The 23,710-nt window shown below is 43.5% G+C and overlaps 1 protein-coding gene across 1 annotated transcript in view; it reads left to right on the top strand.

Annotated features, from left to right (window-relative positions):
* The window catches only part of AHRR (aryl-hydrocarbon receptor repressor), a 392,680-nt gene that overhangs the window by 277,120 nt on the left and 91,850 nt on the right, over positions 1-23,710 (top strand). Inside the window, exon 5 of the mRNA XM_044292746.1 lies at positions 5,729-5,818. Coding sequence (XP_044148681.1) covers positions 5,729-5,818 — 90 coding nt within the window. The remainder of the gene's footprint in view (positions 1-5,728; positions 5,819-23,710) is intronic.

Genomic DNA, 23,710 nt, shown 5'->3' with positions numbered 1-23,710 from the left:
GGCTGCCATAGTAACACTGAAAGCATTTTGAAGACTGATCTGTCTCCAAATGCTTTCAGTACACTTGCATTTTTCCGGATCCGGCGTGTAATTCCGGCAAGTGGAGTACACGCCGGATCCGGACAACGCAAGTGTGAAAGAGGCCTTAGATAGTGATATCGTGTAGCTGATAGGTTCTGCTGTCCATACATACATTGCTACATACATACATAGTGCTGTGATGTCACAAGTTCACAACAATACTTAGTGCATCAATCAGTAATATGTAGTTAGACCTGCTAAAATGTGAAGTTGCACGTATTGCGCCAAAATATTGACGATTTGCGCAGTCGAGAATATATTGGAGCACTCTATCTGCATATAAAGCTATTGTAATGTTCTGCCCTGCCAACCAGTTTCTCCAGTCTCAGGAAACTTCTAGCAGCTTGAAAAATGTAGCAAAAGTTACCCACGCCTGTATTGCGTGCGCAATATGCGCATATTACATATTTTTGCAATCAAGAAAATAATGGTGAATTCTCAAATTAGCGAATTTAAGACAAATATTCGCACAAATATTCACGAAATGTCGCATATTCATAACTATTTGATACTGCTCATCATAGATGTTTAATAGGTAAAATAAAGTCTATAGGCCTATAGTTTGTTATTAGATTGGAAACCTACAGAAGGACCGTGTCGAGAGAGTTGTGGTTAATGTTTCCTATTCTGAATAGTCCCAGGTTATAAGTGCTGTGCCCCAAGGTTTATTTATTTATTAATTATATTGAGCATGCCCACTGTTTCTAAACATAGCAGATGACACTAGGGTACTTTCACATATGATCTATACCAGTGTATTGCTGTACTGCGGCGGCAGCAGGGAGCGCACGGCGTCATAGCAACCCATGACGCCGTGCACTCCTGCACTCAGCAGGAATCCAGGCCGCGGTTCCACGGACCGCTCACGGCCGTGAACAACGGCCGTGTGCATTCGGCCTTTTCCGGCATAGAGTTCCGTCCTAGGGGCTCTTGGCATAGAGTTCCGTCCTAGGGGCTCTATACCGGAAAATAACTGGTCAGGCATATCCCCATGCATTCTGAATGGAGAGCATTCCGTTCAGGATGAATCAGAATGTCTTCAGTTCAGTCTTTTTGACTGATCAGGCAAAAGATAAAACCGCAGCATGCTACAGTTTTATCTCCGGCCCAAAAAAACTGAAGACTTGCCTGAATGTCGGATCCGGCATTTTTTTCCATAGGAATGTATTAGTGCCGGATCCAGCATTTAAAATGCCAGAGTGCTGGATCCGTTTTTCCGGATGACACCGGAAAAACGGATCCGGCATTTCAATGCATTTTTCTGACTGATCAGGCATTTTCAAGACTGATCAGGATCCTGATCAGTCTTACAAATGCCATCAGTTGGCATGTGTTTTGCCGGATCCGGCAGGCTATTCCGGCGATGGAACTGCTTGCCGGATCACTCTGCCGCAAGTGTGAAAGTAGCCTAAGCTATGTAGAACCTTGCAGTCTATGGAAGATGTCCATAAACTACAAGCTGACTTGGACATTCTGAATGTTTGGGCATCAAATTGGCAAACGACATTCAATATGGATTAATGTAAAGTTATGCGTCCGAGTATTAATAATCTCTGTGCATCATATATCCTAGGGAAGGTAACACTTAGGGAGCCACTTATAGAGAAGGATTTGGGAGTCCTTGTAGATGGTAGATTAAATAACAGCATACAATGTCAATCAGCTATTCTAACAATAGCAGGATATTGTCATGCATTAAACGAGACATGCACTCGCGGGGCAGGGGTGCAATATTATTACTTTTATAAAGCTTTGGTGCGGCCTCATCTGGAATATGCAGTTCAGTTCTGGGCACCAGTCTGATAGGGGGCATGGAGGGTCTTAGTTATGAGGAAAGAATGACATTTATTTAGTCTTGAGAAGAGACGTTTAAGAGGGGACATGATTTACCTATACAAATATATAAATGGGCCATACAAAAAATATGGTGAAAAGCTGTTCCATGTAAAATCACATCAAAACACAAGTAAGAACTGTAAATCTGTGGAATATAGTAGTCTACCCTGTGCCTCAGGACGTGGTCACAAGTAGAACAGTGGGCAATTTGAAAAAGGGCTTAGGCTACTTTCACACTAGCGTTCGATCGGATCCGTTCTGAACGGATCCGCTCATATTAATGCAGACGGAGGCTCCGTTCAGAACGGATCCGTCTGCATTATATTGGCAAAAAAAAGCTAAGTGTGAAAGTAGCCTTGAGCGGATCCGTCCAGACTTTTACATTGAAAGTCAATGGGGGACGGATCCGCTTGAAGATTGAGCCATATTGTGGCATCTTCAAGCGGATCCGTCCCCATTGACTTACATTGTAAGTCTGGATGGATCCGCACGCCTCCGCACGGCCAGGCGGACACCCGAACGCTGCAAGCAGCGTTCAGGTGTCCGCCTGCTGAGCGGAGCGGAGGATGAACGCCGCCAGACTGATGCAGTCTGAGCGGATCCGCATCCATTCAGACTGCATCAGGGCTGGACGGAAGCGTTCGGGTCCGCTCGTGAGCCCCTTCAAACGGAGCTCACGAGAGGACAGCCGAACGCTAGTGTAAAACTAGACTTAGACTAATTCTTAAAAGTAAATAACAATAATGCTTATGAAATTGCTAACAAATCTGGGTCTCGCTTTCTTTTTCTAAAATTCACATCCCCACCTATCCCTTGGTTGAACATGATAAACTGAAGCCTTTTTGTACCATATTAACTATGTAAGTATAATTGTGTCAAAATATGGGCTCTAAATGGCACATCTTAGATCCACACCTTTAGGCCTCTTTCACACTACAGTATGTCGATTACAGTGTTTTGCGGTCCGTTTTTCACAGATCCGTTGTTCCGTTTTTTTGCTTCCGTTGTGTTTCCGTTCCGTTGTTCAGTTCAGTTTTTCCGTATGGCATATACAGTATACAGTAATTACATAGAAAAAATTGGGCTGGCCATAACATTTTCAATAGATGGTTCAGAAAAAACGGAACGGAAACGGAAGACATATGGATGCATTTCCGTATGTGTTCCGTTTTTTGTGTGGACCCATTGACTTGAATGGAGCCACGGACCGTGATTTGCGGGCAATAATAGGACATGTTCTATCTTTCAACGGAACGGAAAAATGGAAATACGGAAATGCAATGCATACAGAACACATTCCGTTTTTTTTGCAGAACCATTGAAATGAATGGATCCGTATATGGAATGCAAAAAACGGACCGCAAAACGGAAAAAAAAATACGGTAGTGTGAAAGAGGCCTTATTGTGAGGCTCCATCCCCTTTTTCAGCATATCTGTGTTTTTTTAGCAAGTGTAGAAACTCTCAGTTCACCAATTTGTGCCACTTTTTTAGACTTTTGACACAGATGTATTAGTAAATCTGGGCCATGATATTCAGCTTGCTTGTATATTTGTGTAAGTATATGATGAACCTCTAATGTAGTGGTATCAAAATAGAAGTATGTCCATCTCTGTCATACGATAGCCTGTGTTTTATGGAATTTCAACTTGATAAAAACAGACAAAGTGCCACAAAGTACATTATTTATCTTACTTATATAGCGCCAACATATTCCACAGCACTGTACAGACATTATCATCACTTGGTGTCCCCAGTGAAGCTCTCAATATAAATTTCCTAATAGTATGTTTTGCCATATGATTCAAAACACCTAAAGGCATCTGTATTTGTGGGAGCAGACACGTGCTGGAATCTCAGCAGAGAGGGAAGTAATAGCATCTAGTAATAGTCATAATTCAGCAGCTACATTTTCACCCACACAGGAGTATTTTTCAAGCATGCTTCATTCCCCTTTGTGGATCGAAACATCACTGTTGTAATATCCCAAAAGTTTTATTCCTTCAGCAAAATACACCTGCATGGATTCTGTCAGTCCCTTCACAATTCGGTAATTCTGCATCTAGCAAAGATTCCTGGACAGAGTGACATTGCATCTCTAACCCTATGGGGATAGGAATCAAGTCAGTGCTCTTTTTGAAATGCTGAGATCTTGTCTCTCACAGAAAATATATTAGGTTCTTTGTCATTAATGAAGTTGACATAGCTAAAAAGGTTTTAGTACCCTTGTGTTATAGAGACCCACAGTGCTGCTCTATAGTTATTTGGTCAATTATTTCCATCAGCTATTGTGAGCCAAAACACACAGGGCCAGATTTATCATTACACTTACATCTCACTCCACTTTTACATATGTCCAAAGTCACTTTTGGCTAAGTTATTAATGGTCCTTTAATACTGTGATAAATGTGGTTTGACGGTAGCAGTTTATCCTTCAGTAAGCGGCTTTATAAAAGTCGCAGGTCTTTACAAAAAAGTCACATGTTCTATTTAAAAAGTCACATAAGATAAGCATGGTCCTCACTGGAGTGAAATTGCGACATTTTTTGCGCAATTATTTGCGACTTTTTAAATTGTCGCAATAGTAAATCTGTCTAGAGATTAATTTACATAAGAAAGCACACCCACTTTCAGAAAACTGGCGAGCATATCGCAGAACCAACAAAAGTCGCACGTTTTTACGACTTTTTCACTCCATTATTTTGACTTCAGCTAATGATAAATCTGGTCCATAGTGAAGCTTACTCGAGGATGAGGTATAACGGAAAGAGCTGCACCTGTTCTGTTTTTGACCAGCACCTGGTTTTGGCTCACACTAAGGCTAGGTCTACACGACGACATTTGTCGCGCGACAAAAAGTCGCGCGACAGACAGGGCGCAACAGTTGTCGCGCGACATTTTGTTGCACTAATGTCGCGCGACAATTTTTATAATGGCAGTCTATGGTGTCGCACTGCAACATGCGACATGTTGCGACTGCGACGCGACAGTCGCAGAAAAATCCATCTTGTTGCACCAATGTCGCGCGACAAATGTCGTCGTGTAGACCTAGCCTAAAGCCTCATTCCACGTCAGTGTTCCACAGATGTGTGCTGTACATGTTCTCCACGGGCAGCACACGTCCCCATTCATTTTAATGTGTGTATTCAGACATCAGTGTTTTAGCACGGTTCGTGAGTCCGTGTTTTTAGCACGGATGCGTGCTCTATTTTGTCAATGTTCCATCACCATCCATTTGATCCATCACGTCCATTATAGTCTATGGGTCAGTGAAAACCATGGATCATTAGAAACAGATGCTTTGAACATTGTTTTTCAGCTGTGCAGTGTCAGTGAAACACGGATGACACATGGACAGCAAAAAACGATCAAAAAGTAACATTTTTAATATACAGTATGTTCATTAAAAGTTGAGAGAACTAGTCAGCGGTTTGGTTCACAAATTTCAAAACATAAGGAGTACATGTCATTATTTGTCAACTAATTAACAGTAAGTACAGCATATGAAACTTTAGGGACTTTATTTTGCTTTTAAATATGCTATTTTATGTTCAGTGGAAAGCCTTTAACTGGTACGGCACTATTTTCTCAGCAGTACTCTGTTATTGAATGTCTCCCAGATGTGACTTATTATAGTAAGTGTTCTGTCAGTTCAAAAGACCGCACTTAAAAGTGTCTTTTCTTGATCTTCCAGAGGCCATAAATTCCACACGTAGGATAATAATTAGCAGCCTGAATATTGTCAATTAAATCGGCACAAAACAGTGTTCACTCACTATTAATTAACCTTTCTGTCTCTTATTTCTTCCTTAGTCACTGAATGGATTTGCTCTTGTTGTGAGTACAGAAGGGATGATATTCTATGCTTCATCGACTATACTAGACTACCTGGGCTTCCATCAAGTAAGTGGGATTCTCCTAATCAATTAACAAATTATTTAATATTTTTCTTGAGAATATTGAATTCTATAGTCTGTACCGCGCCAATGATACTGTAGTATGCTTAAATATTTCACTCATTTGTGGTTTAATTTAATTAATGTCAAACTGCCTATTCAATAGAGTATAGTAAAATAGTAACATAGTATATAAGGCCGAAAAACGACATCTGTCCATCCAGTTCAGCCTGTTATCCTATAAGTTGATCCAGAGGAAGGCAAAAATAAACTGAGGTAGAAGCCAATTTTCCCCACTTAAAGAGGACCTTTCATCAGGAAAAAGCATGTAAACTGACTATACCGACGTGTAGAGCGGCGCCCGGGGATCCCCCTGCGCTTACTGTTATCCCCGGGCGCCGCTCCGTTCTCCGGTTATAGCCTCCGGTATGTTCCTACTTAGGCTCCACCCGGGGGAACTTAGGCTCCACCCAGGGGAACCTGCCGGCGTCTCTTTCTCCTATGCTGTAGCGCTGGCCAATCGCAGCGCTCAGCTCATAGCCTGGCTCATAGCCAGCGCTACAGCATAGGAGAAAGAGACCGCGGCAGGTTCCCCTGGGTGGAGCCTAAGTTCCCCCGGGTGGAGCCTAAGTAGGAACATACCGGAGGCTATAACCGGAGAACGGAGCGGCGCCCGGGGATAACAGTAAGTGCAGGGGGATCCCCGGGCGCCGCTCTACACGTCGGTATAGTCAGTTTACATACTTTTTCCTGGTAAAAGGTCCTCTTTAAGGGGAAAAGAATTATTACCCGACTCCAATGAGGCAATCAGAATAACTCCCTGGATCAACAACCCATCTCTAGTAGCTATAGCCTGTAATATTATTACACTCCAGAAATACATCTTCTGGTCTGCAGCTCCGCAAGAAAATAGAGCATGTCCTATTCTTGTCCGCAATTGCGGACAAGAATAGGCATTTCTATGGGGGTGCCGGCCGGGTGTATTGCGGATCCGCAGTGCACTACAGGCATCTGAATGGACCCTAAACCTCCCTAACCCTGGGTTCACACCTGAGCGTTTCTGAGACGCGCGTTTTTATGCACGTTTTTTGCAATAGTAAACGCGTATTTGACGCGCGTTTGTGTGATTGACTGCAGTGTTGTCCAATGAGTCTATGGGCCAAAACGCGCGACAAACGCCCCAAAAAAAGCTCAAGAACTTGTTTATGCGTCGGGCGTTTTACAGCGCGTTCAAACGCGCTGTAAAACGCTCAGGTGTGAACTTAAGGTAAGAGGTAACTGTTCTGGAGACATTCCTTCAGTTCAGGTTGCAATAAAAATATAAACTGTTCTCGGATGTACTCATAAATAGGTTGCTGTTTCCTCATCATTAGTAATACAACTGAACTGGCATTCACCCAACACTATTGGTATATGTTCTGTATTCTGCCTGTCCTGTGCTGGCTCTGAGTGCTTTAAAGGCTTATAGACACATTCTTATTAAATAGTTTTTTACTGAATTGATTCCAATATTGATAAAAAAAAAAAAGCTTTAATCACATATTTTTTTATTAAACTAGATTAGCAAAAATTATTTTTACCACTTAAAAGATGCAAAAATAATTGATGCAAAGCTGTCCATAGCCTTTGAAGGCATTATCCAAGATTAGAAAAAAATGGGGCAATGCTCCATCTTTGTACCCCTGACACAGAAATATAATAACTAATCTAGATGTTAATTCTGTAAATTCTGTGGGTGACCTATAGTGATTTTTTGTGGGTGCAATGCACCATTTTTGTACCCCTGACACAAAAATTTAATAGTTAGTCCATCTGTTAGTTTGATGTATACCAATTTTTGGTGTGAGATACACGTGCACTTTATACGTGACAGGGAAATTAATATAACACACGTCGTCCCCCCTGAAGAAGCTTATGCAAAACGTGCGTTGGGGTTTCTGGTTCACCACTTAGGTATCTATCTATGGCTTTTCAGTAACAGTTTAGTAAATATTATCTATGCATTTATGTATTGTATTAGATTTTAATACTGGTCTGACGGTCCTGGCTGGATTTGTATACTATATACCTACTTTGGGTTATTTATTTATATACTATACTGTATTTGCATCACCCTGCCAGTATTGTTATGTGGATTGCCTAGTGGTGGCCCATTTTTATCCTGTCTGTTCTCCACTCACCATTGTATTGTCTTGTATTGTATTTTATTGGATCTTCTGTCTCTTTCTGAGACTATAATAAAGGTTATATTCATTGTAATTTGTGCTAGCCTTTCTTTTGGTGTTGGACTTTGCGTGCAGGCTTAGCACGGGTACTCACCGTATTTATCATTGGTATATATATATATATATATATATATATATATATAGGGAAATTAGACTGTTAGTTCGGGCGGTGACATATACCCAATTTTGGTGTGAGATACACGTGCACTGCATAAGTGACAGGGAAATGAATATAGTTAATCCATCTGTTAGTTTGCTGGATGACATATTCCTATTTTTGGTGTGAGATACACGTGCACTGCATATGTGACAGGGAAATTAATATAGTTAATCTGACTGTTATTTCGTCCGGTGACATAAACCCATTTTTGGTGTAAGGTACACCTGCAATGCATACGTGACAGGGAAATTAATATAGATATTGCAAATCACAGCCAGAAAACTTTCACGTTGGATGTAATTTCCGTTTTTATTTGAATACAAGTAAAGTGCGTTTTTTTTGTGCGAACGTTTTAAGCTGGAAAAAATAACTGCCTTCTTCAGGCACTGTGCCGCTTGTGGGTAAGAAGTCCAGGATAGGTACACCAGGAAAGTAAAAAGTGGGGCGTTACTGGCCGCCATAAGTCAGTGGTGTCAGCCCCGTCTCAATAGATATTGTAAATCAGCCGGTAACATATACTCATGTTTGGGGCTGATTTAAAATATCTATTGATATGTGGCTGGGAACCCTATTCACAGCCTATCTCAAGCAGGAAGCGACAAAGCATTATATATTACAGGGAAATTAATATCGTTAATCTGTCTATTAGTTCGGTGGGTGACATATTCCTATTTTTGGTGTGAGGTACACCTGCACTGCATACGTGACAGGGAAATTTATATAGTTAATCTGACTGTTAGTTCGGCCGGTAACATACTCATTGTTGGCGGGAGATATACGTGCACTGCATATGTGACAGGGAAATTAATATAGTTAATCTGTCTGTTAGTTCGGTGGGTGACATCAAAGAATAAACAGAGCATCAAATAAGGGACATGGCCCTGGTCGTGGTGCTGATGGTGCTGGTGAAGCTCCTGTTGCAGGGAGAGGACGTGGTCGATCTGTGCCAGCTACATGCACAAATGAAACACCTTCCTCAGGTGCTTATAGGCTACAGGACGTCCGAATACCGGTGTACGAATGGTGAGGTCAGAACAAGTAGAGGCGCTAGTAGATTGGATGGCTGACAGTGCCTCCAGTTCCTTCACATTGTCTCCCACCCGGTCCCTTGCTGCAGCCAATGGGCATCTGTCTTTCACCTCACCCTGTGGCAAATCATCCAAGCAGTCTGAGCCCCAAGTCATGCAGCAGTCTCTTCTGCTTTTTCATGACTTCTGGGTACCAACATTACCATCTACAAAGGGAGCCTTGTGCTTCTGCTGCTTAACCGCAGCTGGCGTCACATTTACTTACTCTATAAGATGGACATATTTCATAGAAACTTCCTAAAGTGAAAGGGATACCCTAGGCGTGGCCCTTAGTGGGCCTAAAGCACTAGCATTTCAAAATTCCTGGCTTTTGAAATGCTGTCATTCCGTCTGGTGGAGACAGAGACTTTTAAAAACCTTATGGTGGTGGAGGTCCCATAGTATGTGGTTGCCAGCCACCATTACTTTTCCAGGCGAGCCATTCCTGCCCTGCACAACCAAATGGCGGACAAAATCAGGTGTGCACTGCACAACGCCATCTGTGGCAAGCTCCACATAACTTCCGATACGTGGACCAGTAAGCAAGGGCAGGAACGTTATATCTCCCTAATTGCATGCTGGGTAAATGCAGTGGCGGCTGGGCCTGAGGCAGATAGCAGTTTGGCGCATGTCCTACCGCCACCGAGGATTGCAGGACATTTATCATTGCCTCTGCGACGGGTGCCTCACCATGGGGCCCTATCGGAGGGGGTATAGTGTTTCATGACGCCAATTGCAGTATAGCAACAACTGAGGATCCCTCTTTCCAATAGAGGTGATGGTGATGGTACTGTGGGTACCCAGGTATAGATATGTCAGAGTGGTATAGGGTGGCCTACAATGTCCCTTTAAGTAATGTTGTGTCACTGTGCTCCTACCTGCATACGCTGGACCCCAGGCTTTGGCTCCAAAGCAGAAAAAAGGGAAAGGTTAACTTGGGGATGAACAATTAATTGAGTCCAGACCTTGTGATGAAGTTGAAAAGCAGCTTTACTTTGGTAAACGTTCATCAGAAGCAATCTTCAAACTTTGTCTTGGTCCCAGCAGGCTTTAGCATTAGAAACTCTGGCAGGCAAATTCAACTCTGCTACATGTGTTGCTCACTGCCGCTCTGCTGTACTGTCAGGCTTAAAGGGATTCTGTCATGAGATTTTAGCCCTATAACCTAAACATATGCCCATGTCCATACTAATAACATGAATCCTAAACTGGCTTCCCTCCCTAGCAAATCTATTCCAACATCCGACGCGTTTCGCCAATTAAAAATTGGCTCTTCAGGGACATGGATTTGTTAGTATCGCAGAGCACTATAAGCAGTGGCAGCGCTTCTGTTTACATATCAAGGCAGTGGCGAAGTGGCAACATTTTGGTGTCCTATATATGGCGCTAGGTTCCACCTACCAAAACTACCAACCAATGGGCAGAACGGAGACGCGCGGGACTACAGCCATTTAGAGATTCCCTGCCTATAGACTGGTTGGCTTAGGGAAAGCTCATAGGCTGAGGAACATACTCCCCTGATTACTCAATTGTCAGGCTATTCCCCTTCCAGATAAGGAACTGATAAGGGCATTCCATGTGTCAGCACCCTTCTGCTACCCCTCTAGAAAGTGCAGTCACATACTTCATTTAGTGTCTCAACTTATTTTATTTATTAAACTAAATAAAAGTTATATTTTAACTTCCAATAATAAGGCACACTCAGTTTATCAGTATACAGAATTTCAGGAAAAATTTGATTCGCAACAAATGTGAATTTCCTCGCGTTTCGTAGTAATGAATCGCAATTTTTCCTAAAATAGTGGCTGCACATGTGAGGACTGAGGACATGGGGCAATGGACTCTTGGACGGCGGTATCACCCAGATTGACATGTAAGCATGCAGCCAATCAGCAGCCAGCCAGCCCTGTGATGTCACAGCCCTATAAATACAGCAGCCATTTTAGATTCTGCCATTTTCCAACGTTCTGAGTGCAGGGACAGACTTGAGAAGGCGTTAGGGATAGCAATAAGAAAAACCTCATTGCGAACAAAGAAACTGAAAAAACAATTTATAAGTGCAGGGAAAGGATAGGGAGGAATTATTTCACAGCATCTTAGTGCAGGAAGAGACGTCAGAAGGCGCTAGGGACAATGCTAGAACAGCAATTTACAAGTTCAGGTAAAGATTATTTGGGGATCCAAATAGCCATTATACAGCTCTATCATTCCAGCAATTTGTTCTTGGGGTGCAAGTGCTATGTTGAAAAGCCTTTAGTAGATTATATCTGTGGAAAAAGAAAATATATTCTCAGTTCACTTCTGCAGTTATATGTGTTGAAAGCGTTTAGTGGCCTATTTCAGTACAGAAAGAAAAAATATACGCACTTCACTGGTGCATTTATTTGTGGCAAAAGCGTTTAGTGGCCTATTTCAGTACAGAAAGAAAAATATATACGCACTTCACTGGTGCATTTATTTCTGCTAAAAACATTTACTGGCCTATTTCAGTACAAAAAATATATATATTCTCAGTTCATGGCTGCGGTTATATGTGTTGAAAGCGTTTAGTGGCCTATTTAATTACAAGAAGAAAAATATATTCTCAGTTCATGTCGGCGGTTATATGTGTTTGAAAGCGTTTTGTGGCCTATTTGAGTACAGAAAAAAAATATATATTCTCAGTTCACTTCGGCGGTTATATGTGTTGAAAGTATGGCTGGGTGGCAGCAGGGTGGCAGCAGTGGGAGGTAGAGAGCCAAATGTGCCCGGGGTAGACCACCTGCCTTGTAGCAGCCTACCTGCCTGGGAAGTAGTTGTGCAGGGACTTACGGAAGCAGTGGCGGTAGCAGTCAATCAGTGTGGACTGTTGGGGCGAAAATCACCTACTCGGCGGTGTGGCAGTTTTTTGTTAAGCCGCCGGAGAGGTTAACTTTGCCATATGTAGAATATGTGGGCAGAAAGTAATGCGTGGCCAGGGCACCAATGTTGGCACCACAGCCCTGTGTCAACATATGCAGCGTCACCATATGTGGTATCCTGATGCTGCTGCTGCTACTGCCATCTCCACACTATGTCCCCTTGCCACTCTGTGGTATCCTGCTGCTGCTGCTACTGCCATCTCCACACTATGTCACTTTCCCACTCTGTGGTATCCTCCTGATGCTGCTGCTGTTGCCACCTCCAGACTCTGTCATTGTGCCACTTGGTGGCCTCTTCATACTGCTGCCATCTCCACACTCTGTCATTGTGCGAATCTGTGGCCTCCTCCTGATGCTGCCGCCACCTCCACACTTTGTCATTGGGCCACTCTGTGGTATCCTCTTGCCGCTGCCAGAATCTGTCATTGTGCCACTTGGTGGCCTCCACATACTGCTGCCAACTCCAGACTCTGTCATTGTGCCACTCTGTGGCCTCCTCATGCTGCTGCCACCTCAAAAATGTCTTGTTGTCATGCTACTCTGGCCTCCTCATGCAGTTGACACCTCTACAATCTCTCATCGTCGTGCCACTCTGTGGCCTCCTGATGCTGCCTCCACCTTCAGACTTTATCATTGGGCCACTCTATGGTCTACTCATGCTGCTTCTACCTAACCCCTATGTCATAGGACCACTCTGTGGACTTCTCATGCTGTTCCTACCCTCCCCACTTCATGACTGGGCCACTATCATCATGTTTTAGATCCACTCCAGTTTTTTTTGGGCATTAGCAATACTGATGGATTATTGAGCAAATACTGACCGAGTGAAGGTGTATGCTCCACAGACAGGATACATTTTTTTGTGGGTTATTGTTCTGATTGATCAGAGGAAGGGCAAATTAATCAGTGAAGTCAACACAAACTTATTGCTGACACCCTCTCCACTCTGTCCGGGGGGCTCTGCTTGTATACGCGTTTAATAGAACAGGTTCTGTAGACATCTATGTGGAATCAGCTGGCGACGGTGTAAAAGGAGTGCTTTTCTTCTTGGCGCTAACATCGACCTGTAAGGTTGAGTTCATACTTATTTGGTCAGTTTTGGCACCGTAACTGCCCTAATAAGTGAAGTGTGCAGTGATTCTAAGAGCGACGCCTGTCATCTGCATGTCATACGGACTCACAGTATTATTTCACTACCACATCAGACTCCCTATGCGTGTTACTGCAAGGCACTGCATGTTACTGCAAGGTTACTTCTACACCACTATAAAGGCTCTCTGCAGCCAGGAAATAGTCATTTTTTATTGTAATTTGCCGCAAATATATTCGGATCGAACCAATTTTTTTTTTTATTCGCTCATCTCTAGTTCTAATAACCTTCATTTAGTTTACATGCATTAGTAAGTTATTAGTAGTTTTGCAGTAGCTGGACAGCTACAGGTTGGACATCCCTGCTTTAAAGGGTTATTCAAGTTCTTTCAAGTTATCCTCTATGCACGGGAATGGAGGCCCTGTAACCACTGAAGTCCTCCTCAGGAATGCCGGAATTTTGAGCACCAGAAAATGTACCAAACTGTGGATGGAACCCATATGCCCCAAAAATCGGTGACTTATCAGTGGATTCCTGTCTACGGTTATTTATAGCAAACTCAGCTAACAACAAGAATGAAGACCACTCTTCCTGATTCTCTGAAACAAAACATCTCAAGTAAGTCTCCAGATTGTGATTAGTGCGCTTCGTCTGTCCGTTCGACTGAGGATGAAAAGCCGAAGAGAAGGACAATTGTACACCCAGACGAGTACAGAACGCTTTCCAGAATCTGGAAACAAACTGAGTCTCTCTATCGGACACCACATCAGAGAGAATGCCATGTAGTTTCACGATGTTGTCGACAAACACCTGTGCAAGAGTTTTAGCATTGGGTAAACTAGATAATGCAATAAAGTGTGCCATTTTACTAAAACGATCTACAACCACCAGAATCACAGTTTTTCCTGAAGAATTCGTTAAATCTCTGATAAAATCCATGGACAAATTGGTCCAAGGTCTGGGTGGGATTGGCAATGGAAGCAGAGATCTGGAAGGCCGAGTATGTGTCACCTTAGCACGTGCACAGGTACCACAGGCTGACACATAGTCCTCAACACACTTATGCAACCCGACAGTCGATCTGCTCCCAGGGTGCCCAGCAAGCGTTGTACAGTGATGTTCCTCAAACACCTTGTGATGTAATTTAGAGGGAACAAACAACTTCCCTGGAGGACAAGAGTCCGGAGAATCCTCCTGTGCCTCCAACACCCTGGCCTCAAGATCAGGATAAAGAGCAGATATGACTACCCCTTCAGATAAAATGGGACTAGGGTCATTAGACTCACCCCCCCCTCCCCCAGGAAAGCTACGCGACAAAGCGTCCGCCTTGATGTTCTTAACCCCAGGGCGGTAAGTGACGATGAAGTTAAATCTGGTGAAAAACAATGACCATCTGGCCTGCCTTGGGTTCAGTCACTTAACCGACTCCAGGCAGGCCAGAATCTTGTGATCCGTAATTACCGTAAAAGGGTGAATTGCTCCTTCCAACCAGTGCAGCCATTCCTCGAACGCCAAATTAATGGCCAGCAATTCCCTATTCCCCACATCATAATTACTTTCAGCAGTAGAGAGTTTTTTAGAGAAAAATGCACATGGGCGCCATTTACTAGGTGAAGGACCTTGCGACAAGATTGCTCCTACCCTTACCTCGGACGTATCAATCTCAACAATAAATGGCTGAGTCACGTCCGGTTGCATCAGAATAGGGGCCGAAGCAAAACATTCTTTCACAGCAGAAAAGGCCTGTAATGCAGCATCAGACCAGACAGAAATATCCGCACCCTTCCTAGTCATGTCTGTTAAAGGTTTAACCACCGATGAATAGTTCAAGATAAATTTACGGTAGTAGTTGGTAAATCCCAAAAACCACATAAGCGCATTCAGATTTTCGGGTCGATCCCAGTCCAACACGGCATGGACATTCTCGGGATCCATACGAAAACCTGAGGATGGTACCCGAGTATGCAGGTAACCCAGAAATTACACTTCCTGTACAGCAAATACACACTTTTCCATCATAGCATACAACTTATTCTCTCTTAGAATCTGTAACACCTGTCTCACATAATCCTGATGAGTCCCCATATTAGGCGAATAAATTAGTATGTCATCAAGGTATACAACGACAAACCTCCCCACCAGATGATGAAAGATGTCATTGACAAAGTGTTGAAAAACCGCAGGAGCATTGGTTAACCCAAAGGGCATGACCAGGTTTTCAAAATGACCCTCAGGGGTATTAAATGCGGTCTTCAACTCATCCCCCTCCTTGATCCTTACCAGATTATATGCCCCCCTCAGATCCAACTTAGAGAACACCTTGTCACCGACAATCTGACTAAACAAATCCAGAATCAAAGGAAGGGGGTAAAGATCACGGACGGTAATACGATTGAGCTCAAGGAAGTACAAACATGGTCACAGGATACCATCTTTTTTCTTTACAAAGAAAAACCCAGCAGCCACTGGGGACTTGGATGGTCTAATATTTCGCTTTGCCAAACTCTCGGTAATATACTCTCACATGGCCTTTCTTTCGGGTTCCGAAAGATTATACAACCAAGATTTGGGAAATTTAGCTCCGGGAATAAGATTGACGGGACAGTCATACTCCCGTGCGGGGGCAACTCCTGATTACCACTCTCAGAGAAAACATCAGAAAATTCTGAAATGAACGAGGGTAAATTTTTATTGGTCACCATAGAGAATGATGCATTAAGACAGAAAATCTGTCTCACTTGCCAATCGATATTAGGGTTATGTTTGCTTAACCATGGTAAGCCCAACATCAACGGAGCAGGCAGACCCTCCAATACATAACAGGAGATAGATTCCTGATGCAAATCACCCACTCTTAAATGAATGTCATTGACTACCTGTGACAGGCATTTTTGGGTGAGAGGTGCTGAGTCAATTGCAAAGAAATAAATACTTTTCTCTAATGCATTAGTAGTCAACCCATTAATGCGTACACACTCTCCATCAATCAAGTTAACTCCTGCCCCACTGTCGATAAATGCTTAGATTTTCACAGTTTTGGACTCTAGCGCCACCTCGGCAGACAGGAGAAAATGGGTACTACCAGTAAAAGACAAAAGTAAGTTTTCTTGCTCCCCATCCACACTAAAATTAATTAAAAGTTTTTTTATTTTTGTTTACACCTTGATGCTGCAAGTATGGATAAATATTCACAAAATGTCCCTTCTTGCCACAATAAAAGTAGACTCCTTTCACATGACCCAAGCTTTTGCCAGGAGTACCTCCTGCTAACTGCATAGGCTCATCACAAGGCGCAACTACAAGTGTCTCTCCACCATAAGTGTTAAAGAAAGCAGTACCCTTATTGGACAGTACATCCTGAAGGTGAGGACCCCTAGATCTCTCCCTCAGGCGTCTATCTAGATGTACAGCAAGGGACATAGCTGCCTCCAATGACACAGTATTTTCATGAAAGGCCAACGTGTCCTGCAGTCTCTCAGAGAGACCATGACAGAATTGGCTACGGAGAGCAGGATCGTTCCACTCAGTATCAGTAGCCCATCTCCTAATTTCCGAGCAATAGGTCTCTGGGGAACGTTCTCCCTGCCGCAAACTCCATAACTTGGTCTCGGCCTGAGAATTCCGATCCGGGTCAACGTAAATGAGACTCAAGGCTCTGAAGAATTCATCTACCGACCGGAGGGGTGGTGATCCGGTCGGCAGAGAAAAAGCCCAAGATTGGGCGTCCTCTTTAAGCAATGAAATAATAATACCCACACGTTGACACTCATCCCCAGAAGAGTATGGACGCAGCTTAAAGTATAATTTACATGACCCCCTGAACCTGATGAAATTGTCACTACCCCTGGAAAACCTGTCTGGGAGAACCACCGGAACCAGCAGCCTATGGACTCTGAATCTGCAAGACAGTTGCGCTGAGGTCTGCTACTTCCAAAGTCAGATTCTGCATCTGTTCGACAAGTGCAGACATAGTATCCATAGCTGCACAGATCAGAACAAAAATGTCGGTATCGGCTTGGGATAATGTTACGGATGTAGTAGGGGAGAACACCAAAAGACAATCAAGAAGGAAGGGGAAAGACATTAGGCCTCACCGCTAGGGAAGGAAAGGGGTCACCACCTATAAAACCCTGCTCCTGGCCCTAACTCCTATCCGTATGGGCACCTCTCGATGGTAGAGTTAACTATACATGGGAACCTAGAAAACCCTAGTGACCCTCAGATGCCCTAAAGATAATGACAGGGCAGAGACCACCCGTTCCTTCCCTGGTGAAGGAACTAGCATCTCACTGAGGACTAGTAAACAACCAGGCGAGGGAATACAAAGCACGACAAGCGGAACACTTAACTTAAGAGGATGAAGGATGAACAGGACTTCAACACAAACCACACTCCAGCTCTTCCAAGACCAAATGAAGCTATCCCAAGCAAGAAGTGATGGGAAAAGTCAGACTAAATAGGGCGAGGTAAAGGTCACATGATCCACAACTGAACAGAAGGTGTGGACATACCAGCAACACACAGACAAAGTGAAACCAAAAGAGGCTGTCAGATCACTAATGCGTAGATAATCTTTCAGACCTTCTCAGACCTGTCATAGATGTGACAGATACACCCGGCTGCACCAATATAGGGGCAGAATAGAAGCACTCCTTAACCGCTGAAAATGCCGACTCAGACCACACTGAAACATCCGTCCCTTTCTTAGTCACGTCAGTTAAGGGTTTCACCACTGTTGAATAGTTCTGAATACATTTTCAGTAATAGTTGGTGAACCCCAAAAAAACGCATAAGAGCCTTGAGATTTTCGGGTCGATCCCAGTCCAATACAGCACGGACTTTCTCTGGATCAATTCGAAAACCTGAAGATGACAGCAGGTAGCACAAGAATTGCACCTCATGTACAGCAAAAACACCTTATCTCTTAGGATCTAACACCTGTCTAACGTGATCCTGATGAGTCATTCAAAATGTCTTTCACAAAATGCTGGAAAACCACAGGAGCATTGGTCAAGCCATGACCAGATAATATGCCCACCTTAAGTCCAACTTGGAGAACACCTTGGCATCAACAATCTGGTTAAACAAATTAGGAATCAAAGGAAGATGGTAAGGATCACAGACAGTAATCCGATTGATCTCACGGAAATCCAGACATGGCCTAAGAGTTCCATCCTTTTATTTATTATTTTTTAACTTCTTTTATTAAAACAAAGTTACAGTACATTGACATATTTATTACTGGTACACGTCTAAATACAAACAAGTATACCGTATGTCATAAATTTCTGGTATTTTCAACATTCACAATTGTTTCAGTGTTTTCAATTACCCACTGCGCTGTTGCTGTCTCCTTGTTCCTTCAAGTTGTGGCACCATTTCGACATCTTCCCAGTATTCCCATTAAATCGATTGTGCCATGGATCTCCGAACCTGTGAAATAGCTTGTCGTAGTCTTGAGGATGTGTATTGTGTGTGGGGGGAGTCACACCACAAACCCTAGACCCTGTCAAATTTTTGAGGTTTATTGCAGTGTTTAAACACTAGCACTATGTATGGAACAATTTGGTTTATTTGCTTTTTCCACATAGACAGATTTGGCCTATTGGGATCGTACCAACTCAAGGCAATGCATTTACGTGCCATGAATAAAGAATCCTTTAAAAATATAGACATGTAGTGATCCCAGTTATCCTCATTCAAAATCCCCAGTAGGCAAGTCTCAGGTCTACACTCCACCCGAATCGGCAATAAGTCTGAGAGAAATGAAGTCGCTTCTTCCCAGAAGGCAGAATTCGGACCAAACCTCCAGATCATACGCCAAATTTCCCCACACCTTGGACATGCAGTAGAAGGTGCTCAGCCCATTCTGTGCAACCTAGTTGGTCTGAGATATGACTGATGAATAATGTTTAACTGGACCATTTTATTATTGACTGCTGGCAAAAAATGTAAATGCCATTCCCAAAAAATTTAAATTGATTCCTCAGTCGGTGTGGGTATTACTTTTTTCCATTTGTCTATTATCTTGAGGGGATTAGCTGTAACTTTTGCCTGTACCAGGTGCGAGTAAATTACTGACACCAGTCCTCTAGGTCCTTGGGTCTTAAAGATTCCTAATCGTGTATAGCTGATCTGAGCTGCAAATATGAAAATAAATGGGTTTCAAATGTCATCAACAACACTAATTTAGCTCTAGATCTTCCCCATATAAAAGTCCTAGATAGTAAATCTACAGTCATGGCCAAAAGTTTTGAGAATTACACAAATATTGGAAATTGGAAAAGTTGCTGCTTAAGTTTTTATAATAGCAATTTGCATATACTCCAGAATGTTATGAAGAGTGATCAGATAAATTGCATAGTCCTTCTTTGCCATGAAAAGTAACTTAATCCCCCAAAAACTTTCCACTGCATTTCATTGCTGTCATTAAATGACCTGCTGACATCATTTCAGTAATCGTCTTGTTAACTCATCATTATGTCAGGCTGATTGGGTTAAAATGGCAGACTTGACCTGTTAAAGGGAGGGTGATGCTTAAAATCATTGTTCTTCCATTGTTAACCATGGTGACCTGCAAAGAAACGCGTGCAGCCATCATTGCGTTCCATAAAGATGGTTTCACAGGCAAGGATATTGTGGCTACTAAGATTGCACCTCAATCAACAATTTATAGGATCATCAAGAACTTCAAGGAAAGAGGTTCAATTCTTGTTAAGAAGGCTTCAGAGCGTCCAAGAAAGTCCAGCAAGCGCCAGGATCGTCTCCTAAAGAGGATTCAGCTGCGAGAATGGAGTGCCACCAAGTGCAGAGCTTGCTCAGGAATGGCAGCAGGCAGGTGTGAGCGCATCTTCACGCACAGTGAGGCGAAGACTTTTGGAAGATGGCCTGGTGTCAAGAAGGGCAGCAAAGAAGCCACTTCTCTCCAAAAAAAACATCAGGGACAGATTGATCTTCTGCCGAAAATATGGGGAATGGATTGCTGAGGATTGGGGCAAAGTCATATTCTCCGATGAAGCCTCTTTCCAATTGTTTGGGGCATCAGGAAAAAGGCTTGTCCAGAGAAGAAAAGGTAAGAGCTACCATCAGCCCTGTGTCATGCCAACAGTAAAGCATCCTGAGACCATTCATGTGTGGGGTTTCTTCTCATCCAAGGGAGTGGGCTCACTCACAATTTTGCACAAAAACACAGCCATGAATAAAGAATGGTACCAAAACACCCTCCAACAGCAACTTCTTCCAACAATCCAACAACAGTTTGGTGAAGAACAATGCATTTTCCAGCACGATGGAGCACCGTGCCATATGGCAAAAGTGATAACTAAGTGGCTCGGGGACCAAAACGTTGACATTTTGGGTCCATGGCCTTGAAACTCCCCAGATCTTAATCCCATTGAGTGCTTGTGGTCAATCTTCAAGAGGCGGGTGGACAAACAAAAACCCACTAATTCTGACAAACTCCAAGAAGTGATTATGAAAGAATGGGTTGCTATCAGTCAGGAATTGGTCCAGAAGTTGATTGAGAGCATGCCCAGTCGAATTGCAGAGGTCCTGAAAAAGAAGGGCCAACACTGCAAATACTGACTCTTTGCATAAATGTCATGTAATTGTCGATAAAAGCCTTTGAAACGTATGAAGTGCGTGTAATTATATTTCACTACATCACAGAAACAACTGAAACAAAGATCTAAAAGCAGTTTAGCAGCAAACTTTTTGAAAACTAATATGTGATGAAACCAACCTCGCCACGGTGTTTTGGAGGGGGCTGTTTGCCAGCCTCTTGCCTCAGGATTATGGCCCATACTAACTTTAAAGAAGAAGACAGACCGGCCGCACAGCTTAAATCTGTCTTTGGAATTGTATTTTATGTTATTATGCGTTCGGTTAAATTGTATGTTATGTGAGGGTACCCAGATAGCTAATATTATTGTATTTGTGTATTCTGAGTGCCATTCACCTAATGATATGCACTCATACTTGAGCTATCTGGAGATATGTTAAATATCTGTGTTTGCTGTGGGGGTGTGACATTGTGTGTTTGGGTGGTGATTCCTGTCCTGTTGTCTCCACATGTGTATTGGCGATTTGCCTTTGTCCTGAGAGATAATTGAATTGCTCCTCGGGTGTCGCCAGGGCAGAGAGGAGGAAACCATGATGCATTGTGGGGATGTGTTGTGTCTGTGTATCCTGAATTGCTGCATATCTGTCCTGTGTCACAGTCTTCCATCTGGTCCCCTAGGGGCGCGGCCACCAGATGGGGACCTGCATAAATACGGGCGAGTAGCCCTCAATAAAGTGTTCCTGTTTTATCCTTCATCATGTTGAGACTGGTGTTTGGATAACTGATCAAAACTGGGGGATTGCTATACGCTGAAGATTTGCTATACTCCCCTGGCATAACTACTAGCTCTTGTAAGAACTGTTCATGCTCTCGGGTTTTAGGAGAGGTTCACCCACTGGAGCCTGGAGACTTGTCGTAGGTCCAGGGTGGGTAGGAGACTGGTAAGGCCAAGCTTCGGCTGTTCGTGGGGTCTGCAGTGCGTACGGTGTCAAGTGGAGTGCTTGGAGTCCTCGGAAAGCACTAGGAGCATCTATCGATGGAGGTACCCGGTCGGGGTGCCAGGAGATCCGTTACATAATATTTGTGTCATTCTCAAAACTTTTAGCCACGACTGTACTATACTATATAGATAACTGCTTTTAACCAATAGAATATTATTTTCAGCTCAAACAGAAAAAGAAAAACACAGTTCAGAACTTAAACTTTTGCTTTCTATGCAAACAATTAGATTTTGGGTTGGTATCTACTCCAAACTATTGACCAGTAAATCCGCCTGTGATGACTATTTGCAGAAGCATGCGGGCTGTAGCCACACCAATGTTATAACCATTCTACTAGTAGATATTTAGACCTATAACCTTAGCAAGACAAAAACAGAGTGCAATCATACAACGCTATTTGATCATCAGAATTGAGGCAAATAAAGCGAACCCAGTTGTTCTCAGTTGGCGGCTGGATCCTGGAAATAACGAGAGACTCAGCGTCTTGGGGATCTTCTTTGTATGGCCAACCACTCTGACGCTTCTCCAGGGGAGTAAAAGAAGACTGCCCTGTCTCCATCTACCACTCTAAGTCTTGCAGGATAGCCCATGGAATATGGGATGCTTGCTTCCCTCAGTCATATTTTAACCTCCATGAATGTGGCAGGCTGTTTTTGCAGTTACATGGAAAAGTCCGGAAATATGGAAACCCAGGCGCCATCAAATTTAATTTCCTAATTTCCTGTCTTCTTCTGGCCAGTGCTAGGAACCCGTCCCTATCCTTGCAGTTGAGAAATCTAGCCAGCATGGGGCGAGATGGGGCTCCTGCTGGTGGCGGTTGTGCTGGTACTCTGTGTGCTCGCTCCACGGCGTAGGTTGATGAGAACTCAGCATCAGGGAAGAGCTCTTTTATCCATTTTTCTATGAAGTCATCAGGTGCACGGCCTTCTGCTCTCTCCGGTAAACAGATGATTTTGATGTTGTTTCTGCGAAGCCTGTTTTCCAGGTGATCCGCTTTTTGTTTCCAGAGCTCTGCTATGGTGTTTAGATCGGAAATGGATTGTGGAACCGTGGCGGTAGCATCCTCTACACGGGATATGCGTTCCTCCGTGTGTTGGACTCTTTCTCGCAGGTTTTGTAGATCTTGATGTAGTAGCCCAAGATCAATTTTAACTTCATCTAGATGTCTTACATGCCGTTATGGTGTCCAGGACTTGGGCAGACACTTGTTTTAGTGTGTGTTCTTCCTGATCCTCCCCAGGGAATGTTGTAGGCGTTGGTGTATCTGATGCCGTACTTGCCCTGGTATGGACGTTCCGTTGCGGTAATGGCGACCGCAATCCTTCCTCTGGGTGTCTAGCGAATTTGCACAGCGTCTTCGACGCTAGTGCCACCTCGGCAGTCAGAAGAAATCGGGTCCTACCAGTCAAAGACCCTGCAAGAGTCAGATGGGAATTAGACGTCAACTTTTTTATTTTTGATGCTGAATGCATGGACATATATCGATAAAAAGTCCCTTTTGTTCTCAGAAAAAAATGCACTCCCTACCTACGACTAATACGCTTAAACGCAGATCCAGGAGTAGCTCCCCCCTAATTGCATGGGTTCGTCCCCAGACATGAACCCAGGAGTATCTTCACCCAAAGTGTCAAAGGAAGACAATACATTATGTGATAGTACATCCTGAGAGTGGGGGCCCCTAGATATCTCTCTCAGGCGTCTATCAATGCATACTGCAAAAGACATAGTGGCTTCCAGAGACTCAGGATTCTCATGGAAGGCCAAAGCATCCATCAGCCTCTCTGATAATCCCTGACAAAACTGACTACAGAGAGCCAGATCGTTCCACTCAGTATCCGTAGCCCACCTCCTAAACTCAGAGCAATAGACCTCAGCAGAACGCTCTTTCTGGCGAA

This window comes from Bufo gargarizans, chromosome 5 (assembly GCF_014858855.1).
Source record: "Bufo gargarizans isolate SCDJY-AF-19 chromosome 5, ASM1485885v1, whole genome shotgun sequence".
NCBI lineage: Eukaryota > Metazoa > Chordata > Amphibia > Anura > Bufonidae > Bufo > Bufo gargarizans.
Note: the sequence above shows the minus strand (reverse complement) of the source record. Positions and strands in the feature narration are given on the sequence as shown.